The sequence below is a fragment of the Talpa europaea genome (genome assembly GCF_964194135.1).
Source record: "Talpa europaea genome assembly, chromosome: 7".
NCBI lineage: Eukaryota > Metazoa > Chordata > Mammalia > Eulipotyphla > Talpidae > Talpa > Talpa europaea.
The window spans coordinates 38,242,437-38,268,386 of NC_140074.1; the positions used below are offsets into that span (position 1 = coordinate 38,242,437).

Sequence of the window (25,950 nt, forward strand, 5' to 3'; positions counted from 1 at the left end):
CACAAGACCAAGTACAAGCCCAGAAGAGAGGCCTAGAACACCGCCTTCCTGCCCAGCCCCCACCTTCATGTCAGACATACAGTCTCTACGACTCTAAGCCGGTAAGTTGCTGTAGTTGAAGCCCAGGGCCTGCGGTTCTTAGTCATGGCATCCCCAGCACGGTCACTTCCCCTGTCCAACCTCAGTGTCAGTGACCAGCACAGAGTACACAGGCCTGCCAGCTCTCTTGGCCCAAAGTGAGACAAGTCTGTCCTGTGATGTGACCTGGAGCTTCCCTTGGGATCAGAAAAGCTCATCTCCGGCAAGGTCACATTCTTCACCAGCCCCACCACCCTTGCTCTTTCCTGAGGGCATGGTCCCTAAGTTCCCTACATGAGAATCCCCACACCTCAGGCTCTGCCCCTAAGGAACCCTCTATCTTGACTCACCTTAGCAGACAAGGTCCCTTTCTCAGAGAGGCTCTTTTACCTATTAGATGAAGTCCAAGCTGTGCTTTCAAACCCTCTGGGTCTGACCTGAGCTCTGGGCTAACATCCAGGGCTCCCCTGTCCCTCCCACTCCAGGCACGCTGCCTCCAGCAGGCCCTTTGCACAGTTCCTGAGCTTCTAACATCAAGCTGTTCCTTTGGTACAGCCCCCTGCACACCCTTGCACTTTCTAGCCCAGCTCTGGTGGTCCTGTTTTCCTCCAGACACTCCTACAGAGCTCGCTCTGAGCAAATGGGGAGTCCCTGGAGGGGCACAGGCCATGCTGTCTGACACCTGAGCCATGTTCATTCTGCCAAGCACAGTCTCTCTGGTCAGTGCTTTACCCAGCACCATCATTTAACTTTCCACTGACCTTTCCTAGACTGTGGGCTTCATAAAGGCCCTGCCTGCTTCTGGACCCCACCCAAACTTGGACTGCTGGGAGCCGAGGACACTGTGTCTCCCGGGTGATGGCTCTCCTCAGTGGTTTGTAATAACAGGCCTCATTTGAGGGGGGCCAGAGATGGGCCCGAGACCCCAGCAACATCCTACCATACTCTTCACCTCTGGTTTTGCCTTTACTTCCACATCAGACTGTCTCCCCATGTACCCCAGGCTCCTGTCTGCTGGCCCGGCTCAGGGAGCAGCTTCAGAAAATACAGGGAGTCCTCACTTAACATCCCTGACAGTTTCTTGGAAACTGTGACTTTAAGTGAAATGACATATAATGAAACCAATTTTATCACAGGATATCAACAAAAGTTCTGAAGGCATAATTTTGGTTACAAAATCAAAACCAAATTTCTAAGTAAAGACCCAAATACTTCCAATATTAAATGATCGTTTGCTTCATCTGTTTTCCACCCTGCTTATTCCAGGTGGCACCAGTAGCTTAGGGTGCGAGTTGGGAACCAGTCCTGGCCGGACGCCCTTCCATCACAGGCAGCCAAACTTGCTGGGACTGCGACAGCTGAGACAGGCCAGTGAAGCCAAGGTGCATGTCTCTGGGGTGTGGGGGGGAACTGTAGTACTCAGAAATCCACAAGGCGTGGAAAGGATGTGCAAACTCCACCTTGGCAGTGGGCCCCGTGGGGAGATAATTTTCTTACTAATGTTTTCATGAAACAACGTTATTCAAGAACCTGCTGTACTTACATCTTTGCAGTTTTCTGATTTGGAGAAGTGGATCAAGTCATCGTTATACATGTCCTGGGTGTTGAGCAGGTCACTATATTCCTTCTGGCTGAGATCTTCGGGGTTGATCCCATTGGCCCTGAGGAACTCCTGGTACGCCACACTGAAGGCCTGCCCGATGGACTGTGCAATCAGCTGTGCCTGCAGAGCAGACAGGACAGGTCAGCCAGGAAGTGCTGCTTCTGGGTGGCCTGGGGGCCTACCAGGACCACAGAGCTGGAGGGTCAGGCCAGTGGGTCTACACACGCACTAATGCCAGCCAGAGGTCATTTTTAGAATCACTGGGGACATTTTTGTTATGATGAAGAGCTTAAGGGAGCTCCTTCCAGTTGGGGAAGCAGAGGTGCAGGGCTCACTGCCATGCAAAGGCCAGTCCTACCCCATGGTGAGCCCATCTGCCCCCTGCACAATTTCCCAATATCCTATTGCAGGTTCACGTTCCTGGATGTGCATGTCTAGTTATGAGTCCAAGACTCAGTTCTAATTTATACGAAAACACCAGTCAATTTCACAGCTCTAATAGGCATTGAACTTCCAAGACTACTACTGCCATGTAAACGGAGAGAAGCTGATATGTGGTTGGGTCCAGCACTTTACCAGAAGGAAGTTTCCAGCCCTTTGGAAAATGCCAGCATCACTGCTGTTCATGGTACCTGGGCTGTCAATAAATCACAGCACTACCGCCTACATGTCTGCTGTCTGTGTGTGTGCGTGTCTGTATCTACCTATTTTCTTCTTAACCCTCAAAAAAGTATTTGGAATATTTAACCAAATATGGTGTTCTTGTATCCACACTTACCAATCAAGGAGGCGTAAGCATCTGATGACTTCCTTATTTCTTCCAGAGGGTTGGCCCAAGCATTTACATATTATAGTAAGTGCAATTTTATTTTAGCTTGCTTTTCTTTCTCTTTTGTGTCACATGTATGGCAATACCATTATTTTGTGAAAAAAATTTGAAGGGGGGGTTATGTCATTTATGAACTTCAGGAAAATAATGGGACATCAAAAAGTACATGTAAAAAGGGAATACTGGGTCCAACAAAGTTGAGAGCCCTAACCTAGTCCAACCCTGCATTTTCCAGGTGAAGAGAATGAAGTCCAGAGACACAAAGGAACCTGCTCAAGGTCACACAGCTCATAGAACTCTTCCATTGTTCTTTCTCCTACTCTGAGCTTAGAAAACCTTTCTGCTCATAAAGAAAAAGAAAAATACCGGATGGTCTCACTGATAGCAGGAATTTAGAAAACCTAAATAAGGGACCAGGAAAAAGACTAATTAATACAAAGTAAAAATCAAAATCAATAAGCAACTATAAACCAGAGACACACTATTGGGGGGGGTGGGGAGAGGAAGGATTAGGGTCAAAATAAGGGGAGGGGTGCAATTGTATGGGGAATATAACCAAAATGAAAATGCATACATTGTGCAAAAATGAAAAAATGATGTAAGAATTATATAAAATATTTTTTTTAAAAAGAAAACATTTCTGCTCATTAATTGATCCAGTCTGCCCTGGGATAGCCAGCAGCCACTGAACACTTGTTATGCACCTGTGTTGCATTAAATACTATACCAGGACCACATCAAGTCTATGACTTGTGCACAAGCCTTCACCCTAAAGCTCTTGAGGCTGTCTGAAAATTTCATATTTTAGAAAGGTAGCAGGGTGCATATATCATTTGTATAATAATCCATTTAGGGCCTGGGACAGTGCTCTACAAATGAACACAGTAATATTTCTGCAGTAAAAGTATAACTTTCATGGAAAGTTGGACAAATCCCATCAATTGCCTCATGACCACTCAGGACAGGTTTATCACCCAATTGACAACAAAAATCTTTTCTCAGAGCTCTACACTTCTGAATTGTGGATCTGTTTTACTGTACCTCCTGGACACATCACGAAATGGAGGTCAAGCTACCCACTCCCAGGGGTCAGGACAGGGTGAGTCCAGAGCTCCCCTCCCCCACCACACAGACTGCCTTTCAGTGCAAGTCTAGGGGGTAGAAAACCAGCACAAGAAAGCTCTAAAACAATGTGTAAAATACACAATTCTAACTTCAATTCTCTTTTTCCTACCTTCCCTGATTTTTGCGAAAAAGCTGCTAATCACAGAGATAGTACTTCTGTGTGGTTGGTGTGGGAAAAGGTAGGTTCAACTTTCTCACTAATAATCAGGTAACTTCATGTGCCACAAGTCACATCCAGGACCTGCACCCTGCATCCTGCTGTCACACTCAAAGGAAGTGAGGAATCAGAGCATCTGTGGACAGACTGAACAGTACCTGCCCAGGAAGATAACCCAAACCTCCCGACACACGTCAATGTGTGTACCTGGCGAGGTTCAGCCTGCTGGCATTTACACATCTACAGTCACACAGAGCCCAGCGAGGGGGCACTACCATTTACTGAAGCATAGAGACCACACAACTTGTATGTGGGTGGTGCAAACAAGCGCCACCAGCTCTCCCAGCTCCCCCAGCTCTGGGGCTTCAGGAGCAAAGGGTAATATTCCCAAGTCCATCTTATCCTGTCCACTTCACCCACCCCATTCTCTCAGCATCCTCTCTGACAGACCCAAAGGAACCCCAAGGAAGAGAAACCCCCTCTGTAGGAGCACCAAGGCCGGTAGAGCTGCAGAGGGACATACAGGCATCCTCATGCCTGGTGAGCACAACCAGCTCCATCTTTTCACTGGCCTGCAGGCCACATGAGTCTGAAGATTTTAAATTTTAACTTTCAGAACTTTCTAAAACTTTTCAAGTTAGACTCCAGTTTTAAAGGAATAGTAGGGAGAATGGCCACAAGAGGCTTGCTCAGTGACCTTGTCCCTGGAGCTGCTTCTGAGATAAGACTAATAAAGGTCAGTGCAAAAAGGGAAGGTCTCTGGCGCTGCCAGCACAGCTCTGATTCCCTAAAGAAAGTAGCTGAACACTCTTGTGGATAAAAATCACCTCTGTTAAGGAGCTAAGGCTATAACAGGCAATTTTCTTTAAATAGACAAGGGCTCTCTGCTCAGTATGAGACAGAGCTTATTCCTCTGTGGCAGGAGGGAAATTAGCAGTCATTGGCACTGGCATGGCCCTCATCAGGGACTCTGGTTCAAAACCTTTGTGGGACTGTGGTCCTGGTGTGGAAGGGGCTTACAAGGCCTGCCAAAGTCTAACGAGAGCAGGTACTCAGTGTAAAGAGCTCTTGAAGCTGATGGCCTTGGGAGCAGTGCCAGGGACAGCTGGGGAAGAAGGCCTAAAGGAGAAAGTGGTCCAACTTCTGCTGTAAACTGTTTTTCTCTACTGACTTCATCTCCTGGGGAAATGTGGATCAGGAATCTCTGGCTTCATGGCAGGAGGAGCAGCTCATTTTCAGAAAGACTGGTGCTGAGTGGGAGGTCTCCTGCCATGGGTAGGAACAGGAAGCTAAGTTTCCTGCAGTCCACAAGGTGTCCCATACAACCAAAACTGTTCTCTCCAAAAGCCTGAATGTCTAGGTGAGACTTGTTACGGTCCCTGTGCATCTAATCCCACTCTTCTCTTATTCTAAATTCCTGGGCAGCTTGCCCCTGTGGCCTTCCTCAAATCAGTAGGCTCCTGCCTCAGAGCCTTTGCGCTTGCTCTTTTCCTCATTCTACCTTATTGAGGTCTCTACTGAAATGTTACCTCCTCAGAGAGAACTCTGCTGCTCCAACTACCTGAATTAGCCCCCATCCCTCTACCCCCTGACCTAATTTTATTTTTCCTTATTGAGTTCCCCACGACCTGTTTCATATTAAACATACCTGTCTATTTTTTTTGGCTCCCTACAATACTCATGATGAGTATTTTGTTTTATCCTGCCCTATAACCCTTAGCCCTAGAATAGTGCCTGCCACATAACAGGTGCTCAATCAGTATTTGCTTCAGACTGATTCAGGTTCTGAGAGAGAGAGAGAGAGAACTGGCCACTCGGGGCTCTGGGAGGAGGTCAGGGAAAGCCACTCTTACATCCTCGGACTCGAAGACATGGCAGATCATCTTGTACTGCCTTTTTCCATCCTGGGATGGGTGGGAAGCTTCCACATTCTCCTGGGAGTTGGAGCGGGGCATTCGCCTGCGGGCCATCAGCACTACAATGTTCCCAATGTCTGCGATGTAGGAAATGGTCCTCAGAGGGTGATCCATCATGGTCTCCTGGAGGGCAGAAGGGTGAGGTGGTGAGTGCAGTGTAGCAGCTAATGAGCCCTGAGAGAGGCTGTCACCTACAGCCCTGCCAGTGCCACCCATATGCAGGGGGCTCCAGGGGTCACACATAAGCCCCTGTTGGCAGACTTAACTTGCTCCCACTCAGGCCTAGGGGCTATTTCTTTGGCCAACAATAACCCAGAGGAGGAAGTGGTCTGTGGCAGGCAAAATGGAATTTCAATTGTTTTACAACCAAGTAGAATCTTGGGTGGGAAAGTTGAAAAAAATTTAAAAATCTACACACAATGGACAGATTTTGTATGTGTGTATTTGAAACAAAATTCCTTAAAATGTTAATCTGTTCAAATCCATAAATGTCTGATTAAAAAAACTTATGAGAATTACTAAACATCATCCATGGCTTATTTTTTTCTTTGACCTTTGAGAAAGACTCTCCCCTACCCCGCAATACCACACTCAACCCCAGCAGCAGGCACTGCAGACACTACCTTCTAGCTTGCACAGAAGTTAGAAGCTAGAGCGTGTAGGGACAGCCGTCTACAGACACAGGCACTGTCTCTGGGTTGCCATGCTGCTAGGCCTCACCCTGGGAAAAATGGGGGCCAGCTAATACCTGCGTGTCGGCATTCAATACTTTGATTCTCTGGGTAGAAATGAAGAGGTCCACCTCAGTCATCGGCTGAGATTCGCCTTCAGGAGCCTGAGGAGAAAAATGCATGGAGGAAAAGCTTAATATATGACTCGGACTTGGGCACATGGGAGCAAGGTTAGCTTACACACAGAGGCTTCGAGACACAGTCACCAGAACAGCAGTGTAGACTCCAGAATTAGACTGCCAAAGCTGAAGGGAACACACAGAGGATGGACACATGGATGAAAGTCAGCACCTCCAGTTTACAGGGAAAAATGCAGAGTCCCCTGTGTTTCTTCCCCCAGAGAAGCAGTAACTCACGGCAGTAGATTCGACTTTATGAACAAGGATTGAGGACAGCCCTTGCTACAAGTGTTTTTAAAACCCAACAGATTGAAGAAATAGGGGCAACAGACTCATCCAGGACTTTCAAGAAGTCATTTAGAATCTGTCCCCGCTCAAGTGATAGGGAACAAAGTTTGTAGCGGGTAGATGAAGTCATTTGGATGCAGTTCTGGTAAGAGGGTCTCCGTGTTCACACACCACCCCAGCAACACAGAAGCAGTAACCAATCCTGAAGCCACCCCATTAAGAGCCCCAATGCCTCAATATCCTGTGGGTAGCTCCTAAGCACCCAGAAGCTCCACAACCAAAAAAGCAAATCAGTTTGGCTGATTTAAGGCTTGACTCTGCACACATGTGGTTATTAGCGAGTTTTCTTTTTTGCATCCAGCAATCTGACAATCCACAAATCGAACAGACCCAAGTCCCTGCCGCATCAATGCTCCTGCATGGTGGGAACTTTCACACTCCTGTATGATTCATTTAGCATCTCCAATCTGGTTCCTGTCATTCCTCTGAAGTGAAATGACTAATGAGCAACAGAAAACAGCCACTTTAGGCAACTGAGTTTTGAGAAACGTTGGCTTATGGGGGCGGTTCAAAAAGAAATCTGAACAAAAACTTGCTGGATGCAGAAAACAAAAACACGAAATAATAAAAAGGCAAAACATAAATAAATGAAAAGACAGTCATAACACCAAGCTGATGAAGTTGTTTGTACTGCACCTTCTTTCTGCTTTTGGCTAATTTCTGGGCCATCTGCTTAGCATGGAACAAACAGAGACAGGAGAACAGTTAGAAAAGAATTTGCAGAGAGACTCAAAGTCGAAAAGGGATTTGACAAACTAATATTTATCAAGCATTTCTGTGGGAGGAGGACTGGCTTTAAAAAATCCTACTCTCCAACTGATTTCCTAATTCAGAATTTAGTAGGGCACTAGGAGGAAGGAAATACACCAAGGTGCTTCCTATAATTAACGGAAATTAATGTTTGCAAAGAACCAACTTTTGGTTCTGTTGATTTTCTTTACATGCTTGTAAAGAAGCATTTTCTTTACATGCTTTTTCTTTACATGCTTGTTTTCTCTTTCACCTTACATCTTTATTCTACTTTCTTTAGTCTGCTGTTTTTCTCTAGCTTCTTGAAATAAAAACATGAATTATGGATTTTCAATTCTTTTTTCTTTTCTAAGATGCTTATTATGAACCTGCTTCTAAATGCTGCTTTAGCTGTATCCTGCCAATTTTGTTATGTTACAATTATTTCATTCAAAACATTTTCTAAGTTCCATTGTGATTTCTTTTTTGAACCTTGGATTCTTCAGAGCTGTGTTACTTTCTGAAAATACATTGGGGGATTTTCTATCTTTTTGTTACTGGATTCTGAATAATTCCATTGTGGCCTGAGAACATACTGTGATTTTAAACAGCCTAGTGCATGCCTGACTTTGGTGAACATGTCATGTGGACTTCAGAAGATGCATTCTGCACTTGTTGGGATAGCATTCTATTAATGTCAACAAGTAAGTTAAATCAGTTATATGAGTATTGCTTAAATCTACTAGGTACTTAGTTTTTTGTCTGCTTATTATACCATTTACTGAGAGAGATGTGTTCAAATCTCCAGCTGGAATTGTGGATTTGTCCACATCTCCTTTGGTTATGTCAATATTTGTTTTATCTATTTTATAATTATGTCACAAGATGCATACGTATTTAAGAAAGTTATGTCCTCCTGTTGAATGGATCTTTTTATTGTTGTTCCTCTTTATCACTAGTAATACTTCTTGCCTTACAGTTGTATAACAACTTAGCCTATATCCAATGAGGAATGCCTATAACATTTTCCCCTCTCTCAAGTAAGAGCAGAGATTCTGGGGCTGGATTGTCTAAAGCTAAGTCCTGGGTCTGCTACCTGCGAGTTGTGTGACTTGAAGTCACTGAATGTCTCTGTGCCTCAGTTTCCTCATCTGTCAAGTGAGGATAACAACGTTATCTACTTCATAAAGGTTATTTTGAGGATAAAGTAACAATATACAAAGTTCTTAGAACAGTGTCTGGTACATTATAGACACTCGTGTTTATGGTTACATGACTACTGTGTGCAATTTCTCAGCTTTTGGTAAGGTTTGCTATATATACACAGATCTTGTACAAATAATGGTGAGTCAATGGCCAAACCACAAACTGTTGTGATGGGGGTGGGGTGGAGAAGAACTGCTCTCACATTCCTTGGTACTCACCTGGCAGAACTCTCTTTTGCTTTCAGCAGCACATCTCTAGTTCATTAATGACTGAAATGTGTTGTGTGTACTAACTCACTGTAGAGAAACTGAATGAATCAGCCATCCAAACACCAAACAGCTAATCCCTGATACACCCAGAAAACCAGGGCAGCCCCACTCCCACACAGTCACTCCCAGCTCTTCTTGTGGCCACAAGTTCATGGTGAACAGTTGGAAGGAAGCAACTGTGTTATCCTAACAGCTGCATGACAGTGGGAATGTTTCTGCATCTGAGGAGTGACCTACAGTGGTGCTACTCCATGCCACATAGATGTCCACATGGAACCTGAGTCCTCTAGGGATGTTCTGACCTGCATCTGTGATGATCCTCATGCTAAATGATGCTAGTGCATGTATGTGTGTGTGTGTTTTCTACCCCCTTCCTTGAGATGATATGGCAGTAATCCAAGAACTGCCATTTCTTCTGATACCAGATATAACAGTTACTAGTCAGAATTTCCTCACTCTAGGGAACAAGTGATCTGAAAAGGGTCTTTTCAAAGGAAAGTAAGTCTGCCACTAATGGAATGACCAAATTCTGTTTTTCACTAAAATGAGTGATGAGGGAGAAGATCCAAAAAGTGAGCTGGGTTTCATGAAAGGCATTCTGAAATAATGTTTAAGTTAAAAATATTTTATATACTTAGAATAGTATCCTCATTAAATCATTTATGGTATTCAAGTGCCCTGAAACAAATTAGAATTAAAACTGAGGTGGAACATTAGAAATGAGGAGGTTGGAGTCAGAATGAGAAACTGGAGTAACAGAGGTTCCAAGAGAAAGGTGAGGCCAGCATGCACCTGGAACAAGGAATGACAACATCCATTTCAATCCCAAGTCTCATGGGAGTGATCATGGCTTACCACCCAGCAGCTGTGTGAAGAAGACACAGACTCTTGCTTGGGCCACCGTGGAGGGCCCACTGGTGGCGACACTGTAGATTAGTCACGCTGGAGAGCCTCCTGCCTGTCAGAGCTTTTCTTGCCCCAGCTGACGTTTACTGAGCCCACATTATGTGCCAGGACCTGCCTAAGCATTACAGGCACCAGTGTAAAAACTTACAGTAACCCCGTGAGGTAGGCACTCCATTAACCTCATCTTTCAGAAAAAGAAATGGAGGCAAAAAGAGGCCAATTTATTTGCCCAAGATCATACATTCTTTTAAGGCCAGAATAGAGCTTCAGACCTTGGAAATCTCATCCTCCAAACCACTAGTTGTGCAAATCTGGCAAGTTTCTTATCTATAAACATCTCAGTTTGTCTATAAAACAGAGTTACTATCCCCACCTCACACAATCCTCCATCCCCTCTATTCTGAGGAGTAAAGGAGCAGAGAAGGACCTGTTCTAAGGGTCAGTGTCGTCTTTCCTAACCATAGGCTCCTTTCTTCCAGTCAGATGGGCAATCACATGGCTTAGACAAAGCTACGGCGACAGCAATTTTAATTCTATCTACAATTAAATAATAATTTTGGACATTTAAAGAAAATCTATAAGAGAACAGAAAAATTTGATTTGGAGGGACAGGCAAAGACAGACATAAGAATATTTGATAATGAATGTGCCTTACAAAAAAATACCAAAAAACATCATTTGTGAGCTAATGACATGAGCTTCACAAATGTAGAGAGAATGGAGACATGGACACCACACTCTGCGTGGACATGAAGCGGGAGGGGTTCCACGGTCACCCGTCTTCTAAAGAGCAGAGAATAGACTGGAAGTGAGGGTGGAATGAAGCGAGGGGAGAAGGCAGACGAGGGAGCTAACTGCACTAGCTTCAAGTCTGGTTGTCCAGATGGAGTCAGGCATGACTCCCCTTCTGGGGGGCAGGGGGTGTCTCTATTGGAGCACTTGAGATACTGGCAACATGCAGTGCTGAGCTCTGCCCAGAAGTTTCTCCCAAACATGTCCCACAGAATCCTAGCAAAGACACTTTCACAGGTATCACACAGGGGCAAGTATGCTGTATTCAAACCAGGGTGGGGCCTTCTAGTTAAAGTGAATAATTAAATCTTAGTACAGGCCTTGTCAGAGCCTTTACTGGGAAACCACCTATGGCAAATATCTAAAAAAGTCTGTGATGCAGCGTTTTATGACATTATTTGCCAATGGAATCCTGGAAGGCTGCTCAGCACAGTGGGAAAAAAGGGTTGATTCACCCTTCTTAAAGGCAGTGCCTCCCTAGCTGCAGTGTACACCAGTGTCTCCTGGAGTGCTGAGGAAAATAGGTTCCTGCCCTGCCCCCTGACACTGAGGTATGGCCTTAGACTCTGCATTCCAACGAGTTCCCAGGGGAGAATGATGGTCCAGGAACCCCACTTTGAGATCTATGTGCTAATGCATTCCTAAGTTATATGGCAGCTTCCTGGGAGGATACTATTTCTTCTAAAAACCAACAGAAGCAGAAAGGCTACATAGGGAAGGTTCAGAGAATAAGAAAAAAAAAAAAAGGCAGATGTTTTCTAATTCTGCTATTGCATTCAAACACACCTATTTCTCATATTTTGGTAGATGGAAAAAAGTCTCTTAATTTCCTGTTCCTCAGAAATGGGCCTATCCTCATATATCGCTGTTACCTAAACTCCCTTATCAGACTGCATGGTTCTTAGCAGCAAGGACTGGGTTGTGGTTAGTTTTTATCTCCTACAGTTATGTCTGTCCCATGGTGTGCACAGGAACAGTGGGCTTTCTGAGCTAAATTCCTTTGTTTTCTTCTCAAGGAGACATGTAGTGAAATTTCAACTCTAAATTCTCTACTCCTTTAGCAAATAAATGTGTACGTACATTCCATGTTAAATTAAGAAAATAGTAATGCTGAAAATTCCAAGTATAAATCCAGCAAATACTATTCAGTCTAGTACACAGCTGGTGCTCTGGAGGGACAGAGACCAGGACAGAGGCACGGAACAGAATTCGAGGCTGTCTGGAGAGGGAACACCCTGCTTCCCGCTCAGTGTTTGCTCAGAGACCAGGCACCACAAACATTCTGACTGACCTGGAGGCAAGATTCTCAGTGAGGCGGGCCCCACCTGCGTGTGGGTCAAACAAACAACACAGGTAGGGGAAAGAGAGGGGGTGCTTAGTGGGCTCCCCGTGGGAGGGAACAGAGGAGGAACTCTGAAAACAAAGGAGGAAACTACTCTGCCATTGTTTAGGTGTGAGCATGAATCAGAAATTACCAATCAACTGTGGACAGAATATTGCTAAAGAGATTTCCACATAAATCCAGAGCTTTTCTTCCCCCATCCTTCCTGGAGGGACAGTATAAAATCTGTAGCCTCACTCTGCTCTGCCTAAAATAACTCATTCCTGACAGAGCATCTATAGGAAAAAGCCTGGCTCCACCTCCCTGAGAGAAGGGAGGCCTGCTAGGTGGGCACCGGGTACACACACCCAGGACCACCCAGGGGCTCTTCAGAAATCCTCTGGGCCCCAGGTTTCCTCTGTAGGCGATGAAGTCCCTAGCATGCTCCCTGCCCACTAACTTTCTAGGAGTGCAGAAATAAATCAAGTTTTCTGAACACAGCCGTCTCTACTTAGAGTTTGAAAAAGCATCAGGCTGAGTATAAAGTCAAACAATCTGATGGGCATTTAAATGGATGTAAAAGTAACATGAGGCAGAAAATATCTAATGACAGACAACAGTTCTTTCAGATGCACAGAAGCACGTTATAAATGATATCTATAAATGAAATGTAACCATTTAATCTTACCGCCTATAATGAAGTCCTCACACTAGAGTAATGTGCTGTAAAAATAAATATATGTTTTCCAGATGGCTATTTTTCTCTAAGTAGGCCTAGAATGGATTTATAATCAGACAGACTATCTTATTCTGATCAACAACGCTAGTCAATCTTTTTGCGCAAATGATTTGTGGATCTTGTTAATACCCACCCTTTGAAGCTTCAAAATAAACTTCTGGTTTCTTATAGGGAACTGGACTTTAAAAAGGGAAACAACACTTAGACACCACGATGCACATAAGATCTAGTTCCCAGTACACTTGGCATTGGGTGAGTGCTGGTACTAGGGCAATGTGGTCTGCTCTGAAGCTTCACATTGGAACAACTCTCAAGGTCACTGAGTTTTACAGACATGTCAAGGCAGTGGAAGGACACAGAAACTCTGCCTGCAGGAGTCAAGGGCTACCAGTCAGGAGACCAATAAGCAAGTTCCTCCAAGTGAAACCCAAGTCTTAACATATTTGCAACCTTGACTACAGAACCTAGGAAATGCTAACCTTAAAGCAGCATGCAGTTTTCTGTCTCAGGGGTCCTTTAGGGGTGGACTGTTGCTCTGCTCTGGAAGATTCATCTGCATGGGCCCTGGTAGCTCTCCTTGAGGGGCTTGGGGAGGACACATAGGTATTTTGGTAGAAATAAATCTTTGTCCTACGGCCCATCCTGGACAATATAGGGCAGCCAGCATACCTGACTCTGGCCTGCTGCCAGTAACAGTGCCCCAGACGCCACGGCAACCAAAACGGCTCCCTACACATTTCTGAACACCGCTTTTAGAAGCAGTTCCTGGAGTTAGCAAAACACACCAGGTCCTTGCTCCACCATCAATCTAATAGCATCACTAATTTGGGAAACTAAGTCCAGTGGCGGGGGGAAAAGGTTTGCCTGAGCTGCTCCACGGCACCATGGCCTGAGCATCTGTTTTGTTTGGCTAAGCAGCCTGCACTGACCTCAGACTGACACTAGCCCCAGAATGTGCCCCAGACAGAGACGGCAGCCCACCGGGCACCAGCAAATGTGAGTTCCTGATAGGACTCCCCCAAAGCCCTGTGACCAGCAGTCTGTCCCACCTCTCACTCTCACTGCCCATCCCTCAGCCCCTCAGCTAAGACCCACTGGAGTTCACCAAAATCCCATACTCCGTGGTTGGAATTGAGCCAAGTGACCTTAGTCAGGAATCCCAGAGCCCTCCACCCATGACCCTTACAAAGGCACATGTCCCCGGGCCTGGCTCTCTCTACCTGCACCCTCCCTCAGCTTCCCTTCACATGGCCCTTCCAGGTGTGCTGGGTACCTTCCTCCAGGGACTCTGAGTAATAAAACGTCTCCTGCTCGATTTCTCTTGAGCTCTTCTGTTCACCCTCTGGCACCCTGGCCTCTACTAAACAAATGTTAATTTAACAAAACATGCCGCTGGCCGTTTGGTAACTGTGAGACTTTGTGGAGTCAAAACTATGTCCCTGGGGACTTTGTTTTTACAGTTCTCTGCTCTGTGTGAAATAGGGCAGGCCAGTGCCTGAAAGCAGCTTGTTCTCTCACAAAGTTGGTGTCTTCCTGCTTGCAGTGCTGGGCCAGGGGGAACCTAAATTAAGCAGATGGAACAGAGGTGTGAGAGCACTGATGTCACTTCTTTATGATAAAGGGAGGGGAGCAGGGAAGAGGCCAGGACACACTTGGGCAGGCAGCGCCATAGACACTGGACATTCTACTACTGACATTATTGAGTCTGAAAGGCCCAGAAGGTCAGGTTGAGATGTTTTCATGGAGCTGTGCTGTTAGCTTCTCAGTGCAGAGGCACTGGCACTTTCCTTGCAGGAAGTGGACCTTCCTACTATCAATCATCCCAGGGAGGCTGATTTTGGGAGAAGACATGAACACTAATAAAGGGAACCTGGTGGCTGCAGGACCTCTGAGGCACAGATGATATCCTGGATGAGGTAGGGGATGATCCCTGAACCTGGAAGACTCCGGTAGGTACATCAGCACCCTGGCCTATGGGTGCTGTGGTAGCAGCCCCACTTAATGCAGCTGTAAATTGCTCTCTAGCTTATACAAGCTAATTTCTGAAATGTCAGTGATAGCATTAAAGTTGCACGTGGGCTCACTGTGCTATGATGGGTAGTTATGGGAAGGGCCAGGGCTGAGCTGGGGAGGGGAGAGCCTCTTCCAAGGCACAGGCTGCCTAAGAGCAGCAGTGCCTCCTGGAGGCCTTGGTGGCAGGAGCTACGGAGAACAACATGATGAGGAGAAGGGCCTAGGACATCCACACAGCACAGGGCAACTGCAGGATGACTGGTGGCGGGGGTGCCTAATGGCAACTGAATGGTAGGCTAACCCTCCGTGTCCCTGCAGTCCTGGCTTTGCTTACGATTCTAGTTAATACTGGCATTATGGGACCAGTGGACCTATGACCTTAACATCCACAACATGGCAGAGTCTGGGTCATTGGATAACCTGGGACCAGCAGCACCACCTCTGCCCTGCACAACCTCTGTGAATCTCTGCTCCCCACTCCTGCTCTTCTCTGTCATCTCACCCCTCCAGGCCTCCCTGCCCTCCTAAGGCGCTCAGTATCCCACACACTTCTCTCCTACCCAGGCACTCCATGCATGTGCAATGGCTGATTTCATTCATTTCTCATTTGGACTGCTGAGTGCAAGGGTGAATGCCTCACATTACAAATCGCTATTTTCTCTCTCACTAATGACCTTGCACAACCTTGGACACACCGGTGCTCAAGAAACCTGGAAACACAGAGATTTTGGATTTCTACTTGGGCTTCTTTCTCATTCCATGTTGCCACAGACACCAGGATGGGAACACACAACTTGGGAAGGTGTGAGCGAGAAGATGCAAAAAAGAATGGTTGCTTGAGGAAGGAATGAATTTTGATCAACTGAAACTAGAGAAAACCACTTCCAGCATGTCCTAAACTATCCCAACTTGCTGGAATACTGGGTCTGGGGTTCAACAGTGATGCTGTCTTTCCTTGTCCCAGGTGGAAATGGCCTCATGCTCCAGTATGGCTGCCCGGTGGTTCTGGGTGTGGTGGCATCTAATGGCAACAGAATGGTGGGCTAACCCTCAGTGTCCCTGTATCCTGGCTTTGCCTACGATTCTAGTTGATACTGGCATTGTGTTATTCCAGAGTTCTGCATGTCCATGGAATCAAACAGGTTCTGGCTGGTTCAAACTAGTTGGAAGTGTAAACTAGACAAAACAGGTTCACTCCTTTTACATCATGATAAAACAGATTTCAACAGGTTCTGACTGGCCCAAACTAGCCTAAGCCAGGTTAGCTCTGCACTAACTTGGTCAGGCTAGCCAGGTTAGGTCTGATCAAGAGATTTGTTTCACTTGAAGTAAGCCAACTGGGTCTAGCGTGGGCAGAATCAACAGGTTCAAAGCAAGGAGACTAGTTTGAACCACACAGTAACACACATGTGTAAGGTGCTGATCTCCAGCTGTCAGTGCAAACACATTGACACACTTCTCATACTGGAACAAAGTGCTCCACACCTATCTTTCCTCATCATATCAGCTTTTCAATGTGTTTGATCGTCTGTACTTTTTCTTAAAACTAGTCATTAAGAGCAACCAAGATAAATCGTATTTGTATAACAAGACTCCAGTACACTTTGGAAATCTTTTCTCTTTAAAACCTTTTCTCTTTAAAAATCTTTTTAAAACCACTAGCAGGTCATAATATGTAAGCACTGCCCTCAGTGTCACCCCAATCCACTCTCCTCTAAGCTTGGGACTAGATATGTGAGGTGCGGGGTGAGGGCTACAGACGGCTCTGGTGCCTGCACTGCCAGCCTCCCTTCTCAGAGCACACAGCACCCTCTCACCTTGATCCTGCTCACCGCCTCCTGGGCTTGCATCATGCGCACGTTTTTGGAGGGAGTTTTGTCCGAGAGCAGCTGGGTGGAGCCAAGGTAATTGGCAGCAAAAATGATTCCATCAATCAAGTCTTCAGGGTCACAGGGTCCAGGAACTGCAACACACAGAGCCACTGCGGTAAGTGAAGTCACCCCAGGATGGGACCCGCAATGGCACATGTCTCCCCCACCTCACAGGTGGGCCACCTCACAGGTGGGGACCCCTGAGGAGGTGACTTCAGGTCTACTTGCTTGTCTTGGGCATCCCTGTGTCTGCCTTCACTTGCCCCTCATTTTCAAACAGAAGGAGCAATTCTTAATCACTTCACACTTTACTGTGAGAAACAATGCAAAGGTTTATTTAAATATGAAACATAGATTCAATGACAAAGAATGTCCTCCCTCCTGTTAGACTGTGAGCTCTTTGGGGACAAGGACCATGTTCATCTCTAGCTATCTTATAGTGACAGTCAGCATCTGTCGCCCAGAGAGCATCAAATAGATGAGAGGAGTCTGTCTTACTAGAATGCCTCACTGTGGAGCAGCTCTTTTACTTCCCATCCCTTTTTCCCCTCCCCCTTCCATTTTATCCATAAAGGGAGAAATACATTTTATAAATTAGAAAATAGGATGTTTCAGAATGTTTAAATTCCTATAGTGGCCTCTGACCCCAATTCTGCTAGACAGATAACATTACCCTAAAATTGTGGTCTCATGCCACCAACCAGCCTGCGTCCCTACACGGATCAATCCAAGGAAAATCAGCATTAGCTACTCTCAGTGATCAGTCTTTTAAACCCAACTTTAGTTTTCAATATTTGAAAGGATTCTAACCATAAACACCTGTAAACCTAACTGAAATTAAAGCATGTCTGGGACTTTACGATGGATGCATTAAGAAGGGCATTTTAATTCTGCAATAAGAACATACATGTATTTTCTTTGACTTGACTGCCATACTTGGGGAGACTAAAATATACCTTTTAATCCACTGATAAAACCCCAGGGTCTTAGATCACTTGAAATGGAAACAATTTGCTTTTTCCTTTGGTGGTACCAATCTGAAATGGTTTTTATTTTTATCTTTACTTATCAAGCTCATCTTGAGCCTAAACAGTTGCTTCTCATGGCCCCTGATAAGTAGCTTATTTATTCATTTTTCTAAAGCCAAGGTGGCAGTTAAGACAAAGAAATTAAGTGATTTAGGCCAGGCTTTCAGAAAGCATCTGTGCAGTAGTGATATAAAGAAGCCTCTCATTTGTCTTATTCTCCACCTTTAAAAGAAAGGCCTCTGGACAACACTGTGAGAGGCACATGGCCTCACCTGCCTCCTTATGCCCGTGATTTACATTTTTTTTCAACAGTCACATGTTTCCCAGCCTGAAATGTCTGAAGGTGTCAGAAGGTATACAGTTTAGCGTGGGGGGAGGGGAGGAGGGGAAAGCACTAGTTTGATTAAAGTAATGTATGGACAAGTTTGGACCAACACTATATTTTGTAAAAGGTAAAAGATGATCAGTCCTCTATTACAAACTTCTGCAATGGATTTATAGTAATTTATCATCATTTTTGACAATTAGATAGTGAGAAAAAGATACCATTTGGAGGTGACTTGAAAAAAAAACTCCACCTATTTTGTGAAAATAATGAATGTTAAAGTAAAAGAAAAATCAAGCAGCTTCTGTACGGACTTTCAATACCACATGGGCATGTCCCATTCAGTTTTTGTCATGTAAGTGTGAATATGGGGACATATTTAAGAGCAATCCAAATAATAATTCAGTGACCGTATAAATGTCAGCCACTAAGAGACAGCAACGCTGACACTAAACAAGTTATGCATTTGAGATATAACCTTATGCCAATTATATCTTTCAGGGAAATTGATTATAACCAAATGTCACTGTCATAATAGATTCCAAGAGGGAAAAAAAAAAAAAGGCTCTAATTTTGGGAGTTCCCTGTAGGCTCAGTGTTAGTGCATTTTTTTAGAGTTAAAAATAATTAACATTATAACTGTTCTAAGTCAAGAACTGTAGGTTCCATTTTGGCATTTTGGGACATGTCTTCCCCTTCAGTGACACCTTTGCATAGTTCTGTCAGTCAAGAGGCACACAGCCTCCTCACCCTCCCGCTCATGCTGGTTTGAAATCTCTGGGCCTGGAGGAAGAGATAAGAGAATGGAGCTTCCAAACTTCTGAAAACCCCCAAGGTACTATCATGGAATTTTGAGCTTTGCAAACATGATGTAAAGGATTTGTAGATTACTCAAGAAGAAACTTGAATAACTGAACTAGAACTACAAAGCCTTTTTCTGGGTTTCAGGTCCGAGGGTCAACAGAGGCTAGTGACTCCCAGGAGCTCATTCCCAGCAGTGAAAAATACCAAGATGGTTCCCAGGATCTACAGGTCAGACAGGACCTCTAAGTGATTTTTTGGGCATATCTTGGCCCTGAGAAAATCCTCCTGCAAGGAAATGACCATCCACTCTACCAGAAATAGCATCTGCCATCATCTTTGACAAAGGGTCTGTGCCCCTAGCCAGGGGGGGATTTTGTGGGCATGAAAAGCTGGAGCTCCATTTGTGTGGCCTGACCTCCAGTGGGAGTGCATGGCTTAGGCTGAACTTTGGCCCCAGTAGGCCTTGTAGCTGGGTGCCCTTGTGCAGTGGAGAAGGTGCAGCTATGTGTGGTGACAGGGAGAATAGCAGAGTGAGGCTGCCAGCGCACAGTCAGGCTACGTGCCAACTGCGTGCTCTTTAGAAAGTTACTCACTGGACAGCTCAGTTCTCTTGTGCATAATATGAGGATGATGATAAAACACATCTCATGATATGCAAGGCAGGATTCAATGAATTATTACATGGAAAGTGTTGTTTAGAACAGTACCTGGCAGAGAGGAAGAGTTTGATAAACGTTACTAGCTCACCCAAGCAAGAGAAGGGAATCACTGGAAAGGTCTCTCTGTCTCTCCCCGCCCTCAAATAAACTTCGTTAAGGTTTGCCTTAGTTAAGGTTCAAATACCCTTGAGTGCTCCTTGATGGGTGCAAGAAGTATAGTGGGCCAGAGGTAAAGAGAATTGGGTTTCAGATCTAATTTGATTGCACTAATCTAGCCCCCAGCCTCAGTTCTCATGGACACAATCAGCAGAGGCAGGGAGAGGTGCTTGGGGATGTTCCTAGCTATTTTCCTTTAGTCTAAGATTCTATGTCTAAGACTGTTTACATTGAATAATTGACTTTGTGCCTTGCTGCCCCTCTATCGTGTTAAGGCCTAGTGTTTCAGATACCCAAAATGCTAAAAGATTCATGAATCACCCAAAGCTCAGTATTTCCTTTTCGGCTCTTACCTTCAACATAGGTTGGGAATGAAGCCAAGCTTTTTCTTGACTGTAATTAAAACAAAGAGGTTTTAAACAGGGCAAAGCATAATAAAAAATGCATTAACACAACCATTCATGCAACATAAAAAAATAAATATATCACCAATGGCAGATATTAACCAGTTACCAAACATTTTGGTAGAGAAAGCAAACTGTGAATAAACACGTGCATTTATTATTAAAGGCTACCCAAAGTCCACCCGTTCATATTTAGATATCTGAAAACCCTACATTCTACAGAGAGGTCTGCCAATTTAAAATCTCCTACAGACCAAAAATCAGCGGTAGCAACAGCAATAAGGAGCACTCAATTTGCATTCTTAAGACAAATTTGGGTTTCTAAGGGAAAAACTGCTGATTAGGAAAAGTACGAACAATATGATCATAGGTTGAAATTGAGAATTCCCTTGGAGAATTTTATTTCCACTTTAGGTCTTGCAGCAGTGATCTCTCACTGTGCTACAATTGTTTGCCAGAGTTTTTATCTTTTCCTTTCATCTCCTACTGATTTATTTTAGTTTAAAAATTCCATTATAAAAGTCATTATTGTGTTACCTTAAAATAAGAACACATCAAAGGACTAAACGAAAAATTCTGGAATTTCTTACATTAAATAACACCTCATAGTAAAGGCGGAGCTTCCAGCAGCTCTGTTGGAGGTTGACATGGTCAGTTCTAAACCTTCTAGAAACTGAACAGATGGCAGTGTAAATGCAAACTCTTAGAGGGGCAATGTTTACCATTGGCTCCATTCACAAGCAATGTCCTAGAGCTAACTATGAGTGGGAGAAGAATAGGAAACTCATTTTTGCTTCAGTCATTAATAAAATTTATAGTTCATATGTCAGTGGCAGGGAGGTGCAAGCATCAGGACTGGAGAGCTAACGTAAACCCAAGAGTCCCTTGAAAGGGAAAAAAGTGGGGGCCTCCCTGGTGGCACAAAGGGTTAAGACACAACCTATGAAGCAATCCGCAGCTACTGTAGCACGAGTTCTATCCCGGGCCAGTCAGGAAGCTACCCACAGTGCAGCAGACCTCTCCTGTCTCATCTGCTGGTCTCCTTAGCAGTGTATTTCAGTCAATCTGTCTGTTCTGCTCCCCACTCTGTCTCTGGTGAGCTCTCTCACCCCCTACACCTCTAGCCTGTACCCTAGTTCTTGTATGCATAAATAAATAAACCTTTTAAAAAAAGTAAGGGCAAAAAATGGGGTTTGCATGGCTGAGCGTTATCCTCAGACAGTGTAATGATTTTTGCTGCTAAGAATCTACCAGATTGTTAAGTGATCATTTAAATTTGTATATTTTACAAAGAGGGGATCCAGTACTGCATGGCTGTTCAACAGGTCAATTAGAACTGTTGCCAGACACTGTTCCTGATGGGCGCAATGTCCTGGGAAGTAATTTTATCTCGCTGTTCTTCATATAGTGTTCTGCACTTGGGAGACAGGAAGGGCAAAGGGGTAATGAATTAGTTAACACTTGCACATTTGAAAAGATAATAGTGCTAATTATTATGTGAAAAATTGGAGGCTGTTGAAATAAACTAGTTTTAAGACTATGACTCAATTTCAGAAATGGCAAGAACTAAACGCTAACTACTCAAAACACTGGGCAGGGCAATAAACCTGCTGCAGATGTGCTCACTGCACCGTACACCACAGAGGGGAGTTTTTGTTTCAGAAAGGATCACCTTTAAAGAAACTTATGAGGAAGGAAAGATCACTAGCTGCTAATGCATTTATGGAAAAATGTATACCAAAGGAAAGCCAAGCTCTGTGGATGGAAAGAAAGAGAACTCACATTCATTTTACTTTCTGTTTACCCAAGTGAGAAGGTAGGGCCCGATGAGTGCCATCAGCCTAGTCTATCTAATTCTGTTTGTTTTAAAGGAAAAAAAATCCTTAATTTTATGGTATGCAGAAGGAAGGTACTTCTTCATAATGACCAAAGATTTAAAAAATATTCTTCTCCGAGCATCTTCCTGTCCATGCCCTCAGTACCAAGGGGCCTGGGGTAAAAAGAGTTTGCTTTGTTTAATCAAAATGACTTATGCTCCAGGTATAGCCAGAGAGCCAATTCAGATTTTTGGGGGGCTATTAGGGTACTTTTCTGAATACTAATCTCAAGGAAACTGTCCAGACTTTAGCAGACACCACAAAACAATTACTTTAGTCTATAGCCCTAAAAGCTTCCATTTTATTTGGTGCCATGCAGAGGGGATTTGGCTCATTTACTTTAGTCTCTGGGGTAGTAAATTTTTTTTTTAAAGAGTTTTGTGAAATGAAAGCATCTCTAATTATCACATATAAAGAGGATTTTCATCATTATTTCTAAGAATATGCAGAAACATGTGCCAAGTCCTGTAGGAACTGAGAAACTAACAAATTTGCCTTGCATATTATCATGTCTGATAAATAATCAGGTGCTGAATATTGACATGTCTGATTAGCCCTTTGTTTTCTCACATGTGGACAGAGATGAACATCAAGTTGATCCTTAACATTCAAGAATTAATAAAGCCACAGTCAAGAAGATAAAGGCCAAAACCTCTGAGATTTTCAGGGTGAAGGGGGTGTTCACATAGGTCGTGTGCAGGGTCTGGAGTCCTGAAAAATGGAAGAATGACGTGCAAGCTGCCTTGTTTACACAGCAGGTTTTGCCCCAATGATAGCAGATTCTGCTGTTGAGAGCCTGGGCCCTCAGGAATTCTGAGTTCAAACCCTGGTCTGACAAGTTGAGAGTTCTGAAAACTCAGGGTAAGTGACCCAGCCTCAGCTTTCTCAGCTCACAAATGAGAACAATAATACCTACCACACAGAACTAACTTAAGGATGAAATAAGATATTTCCTATGATTTGTGTAGGTCACTGCCTGAACACAGCAAATCCTCAAGACCTGGGGCCTCCTGTTACTGTGTGATCTCCATGGCTGCCACGCTGCTCCCGATGCTATTTGTCACCACCTATCTGTGTACTAAGAATAAGGTACAGAGCAAAGGTGTGGGAGAAGGGCCTACGGCAACCGTGACCGCATTACGCCTGCTATGTGGCCTAGGATCTGAGGATCAAAACCACAGGAGGACAAAGTATATTTCAATTCTAAATTCTCAAGTTGCTAGCTATCATCTCAAAGATGGCCTCCTCATATCTCTTTGTCTTAATGTGAAAAGAATAATAAAAAATATACTTTTATCCTGCATGAATATTTAATGGTAAACGTATGTATATACAATGATACCAGAAGGGTAAGTTTTAAATGAGATCTTAGAAGCGACCTACCACTCAGGTTAAAACGGAGATTGCTTTCTTCCATGGCATTAAACGTAGAATTATTAGGGAAAGGAAGGGAAAGAGAGACAATCACTCATAATGTGGCTTACCTCTTTAATGCACATCCTCAGTGTTGATTAGGCAGCATCTATTTTTAGAGTGAGCTGAGCCCACACACAGATTCTGCCGCAGGCCAGTATCATTTACCTGCTGCTGATTCCTGAATAGGTGGGGAGTGGCAAGGAGCTGGGTGTAAAAGGGCCGTGGGGGGCTGAGGAAGGCAGTGGCTACCTTCAGGAAAAAAACATTTGCCCTTTTCTAGCCCCAGAAACCTGAGTGTGAGTAAGGAGCATCTTCTTAACTATCCTCTGCCAGGGCTTAGTTTAGCTTCCATAAGCAAGGCAACTGTGTGATTTACTATCCAAGAGGGCCCTTCAGGGCTCCACTGTCGAGTGCCCCTTGCCACACAAGCTACTGAAGGGAATAAAAAAGGAAGCAGATGAAAATTTCAGTTCCTCCGTTGGACTGGCACAGGTGGCCAGTGACTGCATGGTGGACAATGTGACATTTCCATCATCACCGAAAATTCTCTGGCCAGGGCTATCCTAGAGAAGGAAGGGGCGCTCACCAGGTGCACTGCTTGGACAACAGCTGTGAAGTGGCATCACCTTATGTACACCCAGACAAGCCCTGTTGTCATGAAAGATACTTCAGTGGGGCCTAAAATAAAAGGGCATTTAAGAAATCAACCCACCTCTCAACCAGATAGCATGGTGAGCTCATGGAGTATGAGCCCTTAGCTCCATGAGGAAGAATGCTGCTACACAGGGGCCTGCAACCAACGTCCAGAGCATCTAATAGAGCTTTCTGCAGTGAGGGCAATGCTTGGTGATCTTCCATACAGTCCAGTCCAGTAACCACTGGCCACCGAGCACATGGTACGTGGCTAGTGTACCGAGGAAGTGCATCTTTCATTTTGTTAATTAAAAGCGATTCGTGGCTAGTGGCCACCCAATTGACATGGCTTTAATCACGGACTTCCCCGACAGAGGAGAAATTAGAAGTTTGACCCCCCCTACTCTTGGGGGGTAATTTGGGTCAGAAACTCTAGGGGAGGCTAAAGAAAGCATAGACCAGAATTAGAATACAAGAGAGTGGGCTGATGGTTCTTGGAGCAAAACATACCCTACCTCTTTATTTGTGGAGGCCTCTGCGGGGTCACTAGGATGGAGGGGTGTGCTTGAAGACTCTGCACCCAGGGGTGAGGAGCTGCCAGGAGATGGAGACTGGAACACAGCAAGGGAATAACACAGTGAGCAGATAAGGCTGAGGCTGAACACCCGGCCTGGTGGAGGGACTGGGGAGAGGAGAAAGTCAACACATTTCAAAGAGTATTTCAGCAGTGAGAAAACTTCCCTGGAAAGAAACTGCCAACTGTACATAAAATATTGGTTTTTCAAGCTTTGTTTAAATTCCTGGCCTGGTTTCAAAGGTGCTCTCACCACTCAGCTTTCCTCTACCCACTTTAGGTCAAGTGTTTAAATAAAGACAGCAAAAGTTGAGTATCAAACTTATAGCTCTAGATGAATAACACTAATAATGATTATGCATGTGTAGTTTTAAATTTTTTCTTAGTGTAGGATACACAGACTGGGCTATAAATATCTTATAAATTCACCAAATATAAAAATTACGATACCTAACATGAAAAAGGCAGCTGGAAGTGACTCTGAATTGGAAACCACACTCTGGTATTTTCCTAATCTCTTCAGATTTCAAATATTTTGTCTGATTTAATCCGCAGGTCATTGAAAATTCAGAGATATTTTAGTCTACAAACATTACCTTGGTCTCTCTTAGAACAATACCAAAATCATTTGCTTAATGCTATGTTTGAAAATAAAGTTATAAACAAAGGTTCTGGAAGGCTGAACCCCATCAGGTGTTACCAGCCCTGGCCATGGCTTGGAGCTTGAAGCACAGAGGAGCTGCTCCAGCGGGTGCCTGACACACAGCTCATACACTCCTGCTGAATGAATGGCCACAGAGAGAAGACAGGCATGGGGAGGCTGGTGCAGACTCCAAAAGCTCTTGCCAGATGATACCCCAACATTTCTGTGTTCTCCTGCAGTCTGGGGAGATGAAGGGAATCTTCAGCTGAGTCAAGAATTCTTAGAGTAAGAGGTCACTGCTTCACGGTTTGCTGATGTTTGACAGAAGACATAAAGCAGAAACCACACGAGGATCTGTTCTGTGTTGGAAATACAAGGATGTGAACAAGGGCAGGCAAGTACTGGGCAAAAATGAAAAACCAATGCCAGTGGTGGCTTGAACCTGCTTGAGATTGTACCCCCTGGGGAAGAGGCACATAGAGACATCAGTAAGATATCTCTGCATGGAAAGAGAGAATGTTTCAGAACTGCTGAGGAGAGGAGTGGGGGGAATTTTAGTATCCAGAGGGGGTTCCAATAGGTATTGTATAAAATCATGAGAAAAAAAAGTAAATATTTTTTAAATGCCTGTGTTGCAGGAAACAGGGCACCAAGTGACTTGAAGGATGAGGCAGTGGAT

At 44.5% G+C, this 25,950-nt stretch overlaps 1 protein-coding gene across 1 annotated transcript in view; it reads right to left on the reverse strand.

Moving 5' to 3' along the window:
* The window catches only part of APBA1 (amyloid beta precursor protein binding family A member 1), a gene marked incomplete at its 5' end in the record, with an annotated part of 61,116 nt that overhangs the window by 11,465 nt on the left and 23,701 nt on the right, over nucleotides 1-25,950 (reverse strand). Inside the window, 7 exons of the mRNA XM_084238145.1 lie at nucleotides 1,622-1,801; nucleotides 5,646-5,831; nucleotides 6,457-6,543; nucleotides 7,543-7,575; nucleotides 16,699-16,844; nucleotides 20,078-20,117; nucleotides 24,570-24,665. Of these exons, the coding sequence (XP_084094271.1) occupies nucleotides 1,622-1,801; nucleotides 5,646-5,831; nucleotides 6,457-6,543; nucleotides 7,543-7,575; nucleotides 16,699-16,844; nucleotides 20,078-20,117; nucleotides 24,570-24,665 (768 nt within the window). The remainder of the gene's footprint in view (nucleotides 1-1,621; nucleotides 1,802-5,645; nucleotides 5,832-6,456; nucleotides 6,544-7,542; nucleotides 7,576-16,698; nucleotides 16,845-20,077; nucleotides 20,118-24,569; nucleotides 24,666-25,950) is intronic.